The 14094-nt window shown below is 38.0% G+C and overlaps 1 protein-coding gene across 1 annotated transcript in view; it reads right to left on the reverse strand.

Moving 5' to 3' along the window:
• CALCR (calcitonin receptor) overlaps positions 1-14094 on the reverse strand; it is a 156102-nt gene that overhangs the window by 22016 nt on the left and 119992 nt on the right. Inside the window, exon 7 of the mRNA XM_003982757.5 lies at positions 13275-13401. Coding sequence (XP_003982806.1) covers positions 13275-13401 — 127 coding nt within the window. The remainder of the gene's footprint in view (positions 1-13274; positions 13402-14094) is intronic.

A 14094-nucleotide genomic window follows, 5' to 3' on the forward strand; every position in this document is an offset into this window, starting at 1 on the left:
AACTGCAAGACATAATCTATATTCAAATATAACTACATCACTCCCAAGTAATACAACAAATGTTCCAAGCCAGAAATGTATGGAATTTGTGAATTATTTTCTATTTTGTTTTCTTCATTAATATGGACTACAAAGAGATAATTCTACTGTGAATGATATGCATTCTAAGAAATAAAAGCAATAGTATCTGCTTTGGCTTCAGATAAACTGTTATCACCATTTAGTGTCATTATCTGCTCATAATTCAATAGAACATAAAATTTGTTGAGCAATAATGTCACTATCAAGGGAACAGATCCTACAGTTTTCTTAATTGGGTATACTCATCAGACAAATCTATGTTTCCCATCAAATAGCATGAAGATATTTTATAGTACTGTGATTAAAAATGGAATTGGAATTGCAGAGCAGAAATTTTCTTTAGTCTAATAAATTAAGTCAGCCTCAAAATCCTACAGAAGATACTCAATTGTGGATTTTGTTCCAATTGTATCTTTCTTTTTTTATGTTTATTTATTTATTCTGAGAGAGAGAGAGAGAGAGAGAGAGAGAGAGAGAGAGAGAGAGAGAGAGAAAGAGACTCCCAAGTAGGCTCCATGCTGTCAGTGCAGAGCCTGATCACAGGGCTCTGTCCCATGAACAGAGAGATCATGACCTGAGCCGAAACCAAGAATCAGAGGCTTAACCCACTGAGCCACTCACGCGCCCCTCCAGTTTTATCTTTCAACACACTTAAGAAAATTCTTCCCATATGTATAGCATGGGAAATATTGTGTGTCAGTGTGTTTAAGAACCATTCAACGGGGGAAAGAATGCCTCCATATGAAAACTGCTTTGGAATTTTTTGTTGTTGTTTTAGAAAAGACCAACCTTACAACAGGTAGTCAGTGTTTTTGAGATGTTCTATTGTGCTGGGACAGGGGAAGGGCTTTGGGTTGAGAAGTAGAAAGGAAATCAGCTATTGCTCCATGGAAGCAATGCAAGCAACAGTGGGTCACAACCTATATCCTACCTTTAAGCCATTGAAAAATCTACCACGAACCATTCCTGATACCATTTCCCCTATGGGTATGTTACCAGGTCTAAAAGGGAGCTAGGGAATATCATCTTGCCTCTGAGAACTTATTCCACCATCTTCATGATGTCTGAAATGCCACATAATTTCATTTCTTTATCTTACGATTGTTTTCCTTATTAAAATGTCACACCTCTGGAAAGGATTGCACATTTTAATCCTATCATTTATAGAAAATTTAGAGTATAAGAATTGAAGAAATGAAAGGGAAGGAGGGTGGAGGATACTAGGAGGTGCAGATTTGGAATGTGGCATAACAAATGCTTATTACTCTTGTGCTGGAGGAAGGCATTAGGCTGGAAGATTACAGCTGCCAAACACAGATCCTACTTCCAAGAAACTTAGTGTCTTGAAGGGCCAGGGAAGGGCTGCCAAAAGTAAGCTTTGTCCACTGGAAACCTTTGGCAAGGGCCAAGCCAACGCATACTTCATTCTCATAATACATTTTATATGTGACCAAAAACTCTCCTCTTTTACAAAAAAAAAATACTTGGAATTTCTCTCTTTCATTGATAAAATGGAATATCAGGTGAATAGGTTCAGCTTCTATATTAACTCTGTCAAGTCGAAGTTGGCAAGTTTATTCCTAAGTCGTGTTTTAAAGTAGAAATAACGTTTGCAGTAGGTTCAGAGTGATTTTGAGTGATTAAGCATGATTATTTATATTTCCCTGAAGCTTCTAAAAATGTTTTCTCATCAGTTCATTTTAGCACAGAAGGAAGGGTGCAAAGTTATATTTACTTGAGCCAGGGAAGAGGAATCGATAAGCAATCTCTAGATAATTTGCTTGAAGGAAAAGACATTAAAAAAAAAAAAACCCTGAATAAGAAGGATTTGTGGCCTATATTGGTTAAATTTACCAGGTTAATCTTTTATTAAATTTTACTCAGTGGTCATTTAGATTACATATTGAGTAAACATGTAATTACTGTTAAATATGTGTCTGCCTGATCATCTTTTTGTCTCTGTTGTTTTTTCTATCTCTACCCACAGGATTTAAACCCAGTAATACTTATACAGTAGGTGAGCAGTAGGTGCTAATTAAATCTAAATGAATATGGCTTTGGATAGTGTTTATAATGTTGTTCATCTGAAAGTATTTCAATTCCTAATTTATTTCTCAAGTGCCCAAACAAGAGCTGCTTAATCAAGATTTAACAAATAAATTCCAGCGTCCTTTTTTCCTAACAGACCTATGGTTCTTGCAAATGTCTGCAGGGGTCAGGCTATTGATACCAATAGAAAACTTACAATACTGGGTGGGATCCCTGGCGGGGTGTGGGGTGCCCTCCTGAGCCTGTGATGTTCTTCTAAGTTTTGGGATTTTTAGAAGGTAGCATCCCCAAGGTCAACTGTTCCCTGTCATTTATACCCATTACCCCTGGTACAACAGAGATCTTCAAACTGGGCACACAAATTCTTTCTGAAAACGCTACCTTTCATCACGATTTGCAGTTGATCTTAATATGTTCCCAGTCTTGAGATAATGTTTCAATAATGTATTTAAAAATACAGTCACCTATAAACGCGGTAGTTTAGTTTTGGTAATATACCTGCTTGTTACTCTTTAACAATGGTTCACAATTTTCAATTATCTATACTACATGTAAATCATCCAGAACTTTTCAAGGCCTTTGAGCTTATTAAAATCCATAGTCACTTGTTTTTCTCATAAGGGAGAAATGCAAGACTTATTTATCAGCTAAATTGAGTTGCATGTGACATTAAGAGGGATGCTCTCCATTGAAGTACTATTTATGGATGCAATTGAAACATTTTTCTACAATGGCCATCTTTCTATGAGACCTATTTAAAAGTATGTCTTTTGCTGCTTCCCTTATCATTTCAATTAAAAGAAAACAGGCTTTTGTCTGGGTCAAATATACTCAGTCTTTTCTCCCCACCCCACCATTCCAAACAGCATTTCTTTAGAAAACACAAAATCAAGAGAAAACATGCTCTCGAATGACTGAAAAAGGTTCTACTTTATGGGCTACCCCCAACTTTGAGAAAGAATTTTGATTTCAGGATAGTTTTATTATTTTTATTTTTTTATTATTAAAAAAAAATTTGGGAGGGTGCCTGGGTGGCTCAGTCTGTTAAGCGTCCGACTTCATCTCAGGTCATGATCTAACGGTTCGTGGGTTTGAGCCCCGCGTCGGGCTCTGTGCTGATGGCTCAGAGCCTGGAGCCTGCTTTGGGTTCTGTGTCTCCCTCTCTCTGGCCCTCCCCCACTCACACTCTGTCTCACTCTCTCTCTCAAAAAATAAAGCATTACAAAAATTAAAAAAAATTTTTTTTTAATGTTTATGTTTTGAGAGACAGAGCGCAAGTAGGGGAGGAGCAGAGAGAGGGAGGGAGACACAGAATCTGAAGCAGACTCCAGGCTCTGAGCTGTTAGCACAGAGCCCGACTCGGGGCTCAAACTCACCAACAGTGAGATCATGACCTGAGCCAAAGTTGGATGCTCAACCAACTGAACCACCCAGGGACCCCTGATTTCAGGATAGTTTTAAAGTATTATTATTGAAGAAGGGTTTTCATAATTAGCTTTTAGTTTTATGTGAAAAAATTTACAAATGTTCCCATTCTCTGTGATATGATTGGAAGTATGTGTTTATTTCTCATTCATTGTAAACATTATTTTATCCAGTTATAGGACCAAAACAAAATGGGAGATTATTGGATCTGATGAGATGAGGGATGTTGAGAAGCATTTTATTTCCCTTACTTAATCATTTGAAGTTGTGGATTTGTGTTGAGACATATTATGGGAGAGATATGTGAATGTTTTGGTATATAATCAAAGAAAGGTAAATTATTTTACATTTTTAGAGTCAAGGACTTACTTTTCTCATCTTTCCTATTGCTCTTCTTTCCTTCTAAAGCAATATCAGTGCTATAAAGTTTCCAAAAAGGCTTAGCGGAAAATTAGTGATGTTATTTATCACTGCCATTGTCTCCCTTTTGTAAGTGGTCCCTTATCATTCTGGAAGCTATTTTTAAGCAAGGAATGAGTTCCCAGCAGAGAAAGATGACCAGAAAAACACCCAAAGTGTACTCAAACTTTCATGTGCATAAGCATTTCTGTACAGGAACGTATGTTGTACTTGACAGATGAATTAAGGGATTTTGGAGCATAATTTGATGATTTGAGAATTTTATTTTAATAGGCTAATGTTAATACCCAACACCCCTACTATGATACAACTCCACTATACTGCTTCTCTCTTTAGGCTTTCATTTTAAGGAGAATAATTTGTAAATCTTTAAGTAAAACTTCGTATTCTTTAAATCAATTTCTTTATTAGGTGACTGATTATTTTGTGCTATTAGACATGTCTTCTGTTTCCCCAACCTATCAACCATGGAATTGCATTCCAAATGTGCAAAATTTAGAGGGAGAAATGAGAATGTGTCTCTAGAATGTGATATAAATTATTTATTTTAAAGGTAGCTTACATCTGGCCTGACCCCTCATGTCTTTAAATTTCAGGTTTCAGTGAAGATTTTCACCTTCTTGTTTTTACCTGAGGTTTTTCCTGCCTATAATATGTCTGCTTTTCAAACTAGCATTTACTTTGCTCTATCACAGGAGTGCAAATTTTCTTTTCTGAGGTGTTTCATTTCTTTTTTTTTTTTTAAATGTTTATTTATTTATTTATTTATTTATTTATTTATTTATTTATTTATTTATTTATATTTTTGAGAGAGAGAGAGAGAGAGAGAGAGAGAGAAAGGGAGGGAGGGAGAGAGGGAAAGAGAGAATGAGAGTAGGAGAAGGGCAGAGAGAGAAGGACAGAGGATCCAAAGCAGGCTCCATGCTAACAGCACAGAGCCCAATGTGGGACTTGAACTCACATATTGCGACATCAGGACCTGATCTGAAGTCGGATGCTTAACTGACCGAGTCACTCAGGAGACCCAGGTATTTTTATTTCTAAATGATATTTCTAAATAGTCAAGGTCTCAGTATCTTCCCATGAGGGTGATTTTTGATTACTTTTTTCAGGGCAACTTCTCTGTAGAACTTTTTGTGTAGCTGCAATAGAGCTACTCCAAAGAAATGTTTTGTGTCATTTGAGGGTGTCTTTGGATGTGTGGATCAGGAAATACTGGAAAGGTCTGCTTCTGGTTTCTCCAGGGAAACATGTCATATTGGGCCCAGAGCCATTGGAAGAGGGATTTTATACTTTCAGAGTCAATGTGGGGCTTCCTTGGGAGACAGGAGTCAGACCTGTAGGGGCAATGCAGTCTCCTGTGAATGGCTCCCTGGATTAGAACTTTGTCTGTGTTCTAGCCACTTCCACACAGACAACCAGAACTGGTCACAGATGAAAACCGGGGTGAAACCATCCAGAAGAAGTAGGAGATGGCAAGGAGTGATGAGTAAAAATGCAGAGAAGAAAATCTTTGTGGGAGAGAAATAGGCTAACCACATCTAAAAGCCGAAACAAAAAGGATTCCGATCTTCTAGTTAATTTTGTTGGAGTCTGATAGGTTTCTAGAAATCACATTTCTGTTCTTCTCTGAATGTTCCAGGAAGAGCTGGCCAACATATATATGTACGTCAACAGGGCACCAGCCGGCACTGCATCTCTGGCTTGTTCTGCCTCTCGTAGATCATTCTGTCTTGTGTGGGCACAAACTTTTGGGAAATGGAGGCTCATCTCCCTGATCTTCCCTGAATTATTTGGAACTGGAGTGAACAGTGCTGTGAATTTGTAGGCAAAGTTTTGTTTGTCTACCAGGGAGGATGGATCAAATAAGACTGACATTCGTTTAAGCTGGTAATTTTCCCAGCTCTCTTCTCTTGAAGTGAGAGGGTGATTTTGATACATGGAGAGCTAGACAAGGAATATTGCTTAATTTTTCCTCTTTATCCCTTCATATATCTTACAAGCTTGAAAATTCCCTCTAATCTACTCCTTGATATTGAAGTCGAAAAGGTATGGGTATGAGTTCCTGAAAGCCTCTTATAGTGCACCCCTCCAAAATAGGTTCAGTTCAAATGTAAATAATAAAAGAGTATACAGTGGTGATCTTCCTATGGGGGTGATTTTCTCAAATTTTAGCATGCATCAAAAAGCACTGGGAGGGGTTGTTAAAACGCATGTTGTTGGGCCCTACTAATAGAGATTATGATTCCGAGGGTCTAACATAGGACCCGAAATTCTGCATTTCTATCAAGTATCTGGGGATCCTGATGCTGTTTTTCCATGGGCCCCTCTTTGAATGGATTTAGGGTATAGATGTAATTTCCTCAGTATCTTACTCCTATTTTAGTTACTTGCTGGCCTTCCAGTGCCGATAATCCTAATTATCTATGTTCCAGGAGACTCACAAGGCAGTGGGAGAAGTCCCGACTTTGAGTCACATGTATACTAAAACCTCATGAGGAGAAATTACAGTACTTTTTGTCAAGATGCCAGTGCAGTTGATAAATGGAGGAGCAAAAAGGCACTCATATCAACTTGAAAACTGTCAACTTGTACAGTCTTTAAAGCTAGCTGAATGAAGGAGAAGAATCCCCCAGTCAGAAAATCAGCATTAAATAACTTTGTAAGGAAGTACCACAATCTTTCTGCAGAGGAATTTCAGGATGTAACATTTTCAATTAAATGCGAGTCTGTCATGCAATTCTGAGCTGATTTCTGATAAAGCTTCAGAGAAAATGAGCTTGAATCTGTGGAACTATAGTCACGATTCAGTGTGTTTAGGGGGGGAAAAGCACTGGAGATAAAAGTCCCATCTAAGATAAGTACATTGGAAGATGACCCACACATTGGCAAAGGAAGTGTTCTGGAAGTATTCAGAAAACAAAGCCATAGTAAACAGAAAAGCAGGATACACACATGATGGAAAAAAAAAAAAAAGCCTGTTAGGAATGTGACGAAGGAAAACAAATCAACAGCTTGCTACGCTCAAGGGTCTTTCTCTATATGATATAATGAGGATATTATGTCACTCTTCACTAGAAGTTCTCAAGCCATGACTGAGTTAGTTTTATTTTCTCAGACCACCGCCCTTTTGGTTATTTCTGACTTACTAACCTCTAAGTATTTTTTTGCATTTGGCTTTTACACTTAGTCCTTTTGGATTTAAGCAAAATTTACAAATGCTCTGTGTTTCCAATCTCCTATGCTATGTAACACAGAAATGAAACTAGGTGCAGAGTTAGAAAATGACAAGTACTTAAGGCCTCATGACTGTGGTAACAACTATAATATAAGTAATAATAGATAACATTTGACAGTTGTTATGTGCCAGCCTGGTTTTGAGCATTTTAAGTGTATCAGTTCATTTAACCCTCACACACAACTCTATGAGGAAGGTGCTATCATTATCTCCACTTTACACATTAGGAAAGTGGGTTTCAGTAAATTGCTCAACATTACAGAATAATCTCTAAGTAAGTAGAAGAACTACAGGATTTGAGATCCTCTAAGATCAGCAAGACCAATTTGGAGCAATCCAGCTAAGCACAGCGATTCTAGCGATGAACCAACAGGGTTGGTTCAATGTACAAACTCCTTCATACAACCAACAGAGTGGTTCTATCTCAACTAAAAGCTTTTGAGAATAAAATCTATAAGAAGTTCTGCATAAAATGCATGATAACCTTCTCAAAGCAGGGGAAACTAGCTGTAAATGTTGACATGAAGCCTTGCTACACAAACCACATCACAAGGTACCATTTGTAAGTCACTGATTTGCTGTGCAGAGGAACCACCCAGATTGGCCAGATGAGAGAAACTGGAGGTTGGGTTGATGTTTATAGCCATTTTAGCAGTAAATGCTTCAAACCCATGTGGGAAACCATATAATCTTGGTTAAAATATCATTTATTGGTTTGATGTGTACGTAAAACAAAATGGCATAAATGACCAGAGTAGGATATTTCATTTCATTACCACATCTTGGCAACATGCTCTCTGCATCATCCCTCAAATCCATCATACTTTTTCATTCCCAATCTAATTTCTTCCACAGGCTACTAAGCTGGATAATTCCAATCTAGTTTTACCTGCATTGATCTCTCATCTCAAAAACTCTGCTGTCCCTGTCACCTCTCTCACATGGAGATGCCCTCCCTTACACCAGTCTCCTCTGGGCTGAGTAGGAGGGTTCTAGTGCCTTAGATCTCTAGTGCCTAGTGCTCTGGTGCCTTAGATCTCGGCAATCATTCCAAACCTATCTTTCTGTGACTATGATGAAGTTCTGACATAGTCTGGTGGCTCAACTGTCCTGAACAAATTAGAATTAGAAGAAATCCACTTTGTTTTTCAGACTTTGCTTATATAAGAGGCTATAGAAAATGTGTCTCGATTATTTTGGCTTTTGAAGTGCAAAATGCCCAGATTCCCAGTAAAAACTAATCTCCCTGTATTGTCCCTTTCAGACCCAGATAAAAAGTTCAGAGAGACATTTCTTCCTAGAAAATGACAAGTATGCTGCCAGCTTCCTTTAGATGCAGTAAGAACAATGCTTTTAATTCTGCCTCCTGACTCTACATGAAGATCATCAAATAAGCAGATGGAACAAGAAAATGAAATTTTAGGTATTATGGAAATGAAATACTCAAATGACACAAATGACAATGGGCAATTTTCACATCACTCAATAAACTGAGGCTCTATTCAGCCCTTATTTGTGCCATGAGTTATTTTGAGTTTAACTTTTAAAAAAAGAATGTCAAGGAATGAAATTCTCACCCTTGGTTTTACAGGAGAGAATCTGCCTAACCAAAAAAATTCCAAGGAAAGAAACTAGCTACTTTGATGGGAAAGGGGCTGCAAGTCCATAGGGATTCCCTACTGAGGAGTGAGAACATTGTTTGCTTTTGCCCCCAACGAAATAAACTCTTCTAGAAGTAGTGCAACAGCATTTGGGATGATGCAGCCTCCTTTTACAAGAAATAACTTTCTTTTTAATATATTCCCTTGGGCACTGGGAAGGAAAATCTTTTTGCCTCTTAACTGCTGATTCAGTGACCTGAGAATTGGGTCAGAATGAAAAAATAATCTACAACTCTGCTTTTAGTTTGCTTAAGAGAAAAAGTGGGTTTAAAAATTACATATTTTGTTGTTGTTGTTTTTTTTTAAAGGAGACATAACACCTGAATCACAGATAAATGGAATGCTGGCAAATATACTTTAATTTATGACTGTGGTTATTTTTTTATGTTAGTTGTAATTTCAATAGATATATGTAATTGACAATGTCCAATAACTTCTTTTTTTCAAACATTTCTTGTGCTTTTAAAAATTTTTTTGGGGGGGTCTATTCTTGGGCTTTTATTATCTCCACTCTTCTTGGCTATGGATAACCATAATCTAATGTTTTCTGGAATGTCACTCTTTCAAGAAAAATGCAATATTTCAAATGATTCATTTAAAGTAACATTTAAATATACAATTTTGCATGTGACTTACTAATATATTGATGACCTGATTCTCAGTGTTTGGATGATATTTTTTCTGCCTTTTTAAGCAGTGAAGAACTTTACTCTTAGGAAAGATGGGGCTTTCCTAGTCAAACTTCTCCTAGTTCTTGTTTATCCCCTGTAAATGTAAATATATCACAATAGGGAAAATTTCTCCCTTCTCAATTCCTGAATTTATTGCAACTGCAATTCAATTTCATTGTCTTTGGATGGGAAATGATACTTAAGAAATTGGGCTTCTCTGAGTGCGTTAATGACGGAATATGTGTTTTCAAGGTGAGCTACAGCACAGATTTCAAGACTGTTGTCTCTCTTGGAAATACTAAATAAGCAGTTTCAAGGATGAATAAATAACATAGAAGACATGTTTACTTGAAGGTTGTTTCTTGCCCTTTCTTGAACTTTGCTTAGACAGAGCAACCCCAAGTTTTGCATACAGAGAGTTGGAGAAAAGATTTAATAAGATCTCACTGAAAAACAATGACTATTTTCAAACAGAAAACGTACTAAAACCAAATGACCTAGTTTTGGGGGGGGGGCAAGTGTATGCTTCACAATTTACAAACATGAATTAATTTTTGTTGTTGTAGTCATTTGTGCTTAGTCTACACTATTTATATATATTTGGTAAAGGGCATGAATTTCCAAATTTTGTTTTATGGAAGAAACAGACTTTTGGAAATGTGAAAGAGGGCACATTGTGTTCACACATTATGATGTTCCCTGTTTCCCACTGTCAGTGGCTTGTTATTGGTGGTTTATTCTCATTTTGTCTAACCTCAGAGGAGAGGAGGCTTCTTTTTCACCCAGACTTTTTGCTCCTGTGTTCTCCGTTAAGAAACCCCACAAACACTTGGAAATAGGTAAAAAAAGGACTGAACCCCACATGTTTGGTTGCAATACATAGGAAGCTGTTTCCATATGAGGCTTAGTCTATTCCTAGGCATTGTGAAGAAGACGTCATAAATAGCCATCTTCCCCCAATTCTATGAATGTAGTTCAGCTTGAAGACTAAAATTCGAGTTTTGGGCGATCGACAACACTTGATTGATTGGATTAAATTCTGCCTTTCAAGATTTTACAATTTTTCCCTAGGAAGTTTATTCTTGCATAGCTAAAAATAACAAGTCTGTTAGGTTAACAATATATTGATTGGCAGAACCAGGTGCTAGTCATGTCATAAAGATAAACTTCTTTCCATTTTTCAAACTTATGTCATTTTGAGATTGCCTAATGTGTGCAAAGGAGCCACCCTCACTCCTCCATACCAGAAGAAAGCTTCCTGTTAATTTCTCTGGCTCTCCTATGCTCACACATTCTCCCAGGAGATGAGCTGTTGAACTGGGTCCCTAAACATCTGCTTATAGGCTTTATTATAGGTTTCTAGGCAAGAGAGAAGCTGCAAGGCAGAGCTGGGCTGACTTGTTGGCTAGGAGGCAGCCTATGCATGGTAACTGGCAGAGCAGATAGACATGTGTGCCCCTAAAGTAGCCTATGAAAGTGAAAACATCCACTGTTAAGAGCCATGAATAGACTAATAAATGGACCAGGGAAGCCAAGTGCAGAGACCTAGGAAGTCAGTTATAGGGCAAGAGTTAGCAGCAACTGTGTGAGCGATCATTTGCAATACTGTGCCTTTGGGAATTTTTAAGTTTTCTGCTTCAGGGCATCTTGGTGGATCAGTCAATTGAGCATCTGACTCTTGATTTAGGTTCAGGTCATCATCTCACAGTTCATGGGATCAAGCCCTGTGTTTGGCTCTGTGCTGACAGCATGGAGCCTGCTTGGGATTCTCTCCCTCTCTTTCTGTCCCTTCCATGCTCATGTGCGCATGTGTGCTCTCTCTCCACCCCCCACCCCCCACTCTTGAAATGAACAAAATAAAGCTTAAAAAATTAAAGCTTTGTGCTACTTTTGGGACTCCAGGACAAGTTCTTGGAAGTAAGCAGGGCAGTTTTTATTTTTCTCGTTGATGGATAAGGTTAAATGGCTTCTGTAATTCAATAGTGAATTCAGAAAAATCCTGAATTTAGACTATTTCAGGAAGATAATAGGTTTAGTATGATTTCACAATGCATGAGAAGCCCCCTTCACCCTAGGAGCCAGAGAGAGGGATGGTGGAATGATACGGGGGTATGAAACCCTCACAAGAGAGATGGGACAGAGGTTACTCAAGAATTTACAATACTTCATAACGTGACTGAGTATTGCTCCCATGATTATTTAGTGACTAAAGTGCCATTTCCAGGCCTACTCCATACAGACTGTAATTTGTCAGGATTTCCACACTTAATGTTGTATGGGAAACCAAAAATTTGAGCTTTTCTGATGAGAGATGCTTAGTTAATTGCTTTTACATTTTAGTAGGTGTCAGCTTCCCTAATGAAACATAGTATACGTGCCCAATTATGGGCAATTACCACTTGGGAATGGCTGAAACTATTTCTTTAAGAACACATCTTCTTAAGGAAATTAATCAAGAGCTCCATGTGGTATATAGGAGAGAGGATGGGATTTGTGTGAGACAGGTCTGGGTTTGAATCCCATCTCTAACTAACCACAGTACAGAGGACACATCCCTTCACTGAGCCTCAATTTATTCAGTTAATAATGAGAATAATATCCACCCTTTCCTGGGGTCTTGGGAAGACTAAAGGAAATGAAATTATTTTTATTAAAATCAGTTGACATTCAAAAAGTAAACTCATCAAGATGAGCCCATTGGGTCACATTCTGTAGGTAAGATAAGACTGTCTCGGATAACAGATGCCATGACCTTAAGAGATGGACCATCATACCTTTCTGGATATATTCGCACTGCAAAAATTATTAACACTGTGGATTCATTAGAAGCCAAATTAAGCTGCTTTCCCATGCCATGCCACTGTCACACAGGATGCATGCTCTGGGCAGATTTCACGCATTTTTGTCTTTGGGTTGGCAGAACTGTCAAATGCCACTTTTGAAAGATGAGGCTATCTACAGATGCTTGCATAACACAGTTAAGCAGAGAAACAAAAATAAAAATATCCCTTGGTCATTTACTGTGGGCTGGATAGCTTCTGTTCATGCTCTCAAATGCACTCTCCACCCTGCTCCCACTGCCCTGGGCCCAGAGAAACACATCTGTACAACTCCATCCTGGCCTCCTTGCCTTCTGGTTTATGGCTGAGCTCTGTTAATAGGGATCGGCGGCAGAGATTGGGAGCTGAGAGTGAGTGAGTTAGGGGTATTTAAACCTTTTTCAAGTTATGCAGACATAGAATATGACAGTATTTATGTGGGTTACTAGAGTAAATGCATAGCAACCCATAGCTAAATTGACTGGCGCAAGCCCAGCCTGGTGTCAGGATGTTAAGGGGAATTACTTTTAAGGACACCTGTAACCCATTAGTGACACACTGGGGCATTGCCTTAATATACCTCAAATTGCCCACGTTCACAAGATGTGCTCAGTAAACTTCCCATAGATGTGAATAAATTTTTAATTCGTAGTAAAAACTCAAGATTTGTTGTATAATTCTTGTTTGGTTATGACTGAATTATTCCCAGCCCTTTACTACTGCATATAGCAATTACTTCCAATAACTATATAGAAATGATATGTCATGGTTGATGCGAAACTCAACTGTAAAAGTAAATATGATCACACATGTAAACAGTTGCTTCAGTTAAACACAATAGCACCATGTTCACTCTTCATGTGTACTACATCCTTAAGAACAAATCAAAAGCAAATCATGCAGTGTTTACCGGGTCCCTTCTCACAAGCTCTCCATTGGGTACTACTTCAACCAGGTGGATGATGATAATCATAGAATTCAGAATATAAGTCAGAAACATGTTCTTGTGCAGAGTTACCCTTTGGCAGCCAAGGTTCCTGGAGGAAAAAGTAACAGCATTAACCGGTGCCAAAAATATTGACATACCTGGAAAAAAATTTTTTTGGTAATATTTGTATTATTTCCTTTAGCAATAGATGAGAGACATATAGAAATAAGTGAGACTGGTCCCATCTTTAAGACTCATTACTACTTTTCTGCCTGATTTTTAAGAACAGTTTTCTAGTCACGGTAGCTCATAGTTTTCAGTCCTCAGGGTGACTTCATACAATAACTGAAAGAGTGAGTGATAAAATCACTTTTAATTATACCAAATGTCGTGAAATTAATTAAGAGAAGGACTCTTACAAGAGAAACCATTAGGGTTTGGAGTGTGCTTCAGATGAAAAGTCGAATATTCATTGATGTAACCGGGCAGAAATTGTGTGGCAAATGGGATAACAGAGCATGAAGTCAGAACCAAGGCTGCCCTTGACAAAGTACTGAATCTGTGTCCTTGACCCATCACAGACACAGACTTTATTAAGTCTCCGTCATTCTTCTCTTTTGCTATTTTTTCTAACATCTTCTTCGTATTTCTCATATTCCAACTGGAATCAACTCTGTGGTTCTCCCTTTCCACATCCTCCTGATGGTGGAGCTCAGACACAGGCACAGAATTCTACATAGGCTCAAATTTGATCTCATTATAAGGCATATTGTGGTTTGGATCTGATGAAACCCATCCACGT

The sequence above is a fragment of the Felis catus genome, chromosome A2 (assembly GCF_018350175.1).
Source record: "Felis catus isolate Fca126 chromosome A2, F.catus_Fca126_mat1.0, whole genome shotgun sequence".
Taxonomy (NCBI): domain Eukaryota; kingdom Metazoa; phylum Chordata; class Mammalia; order Carnivora; family Felidae; genus Felis; species Felis catus.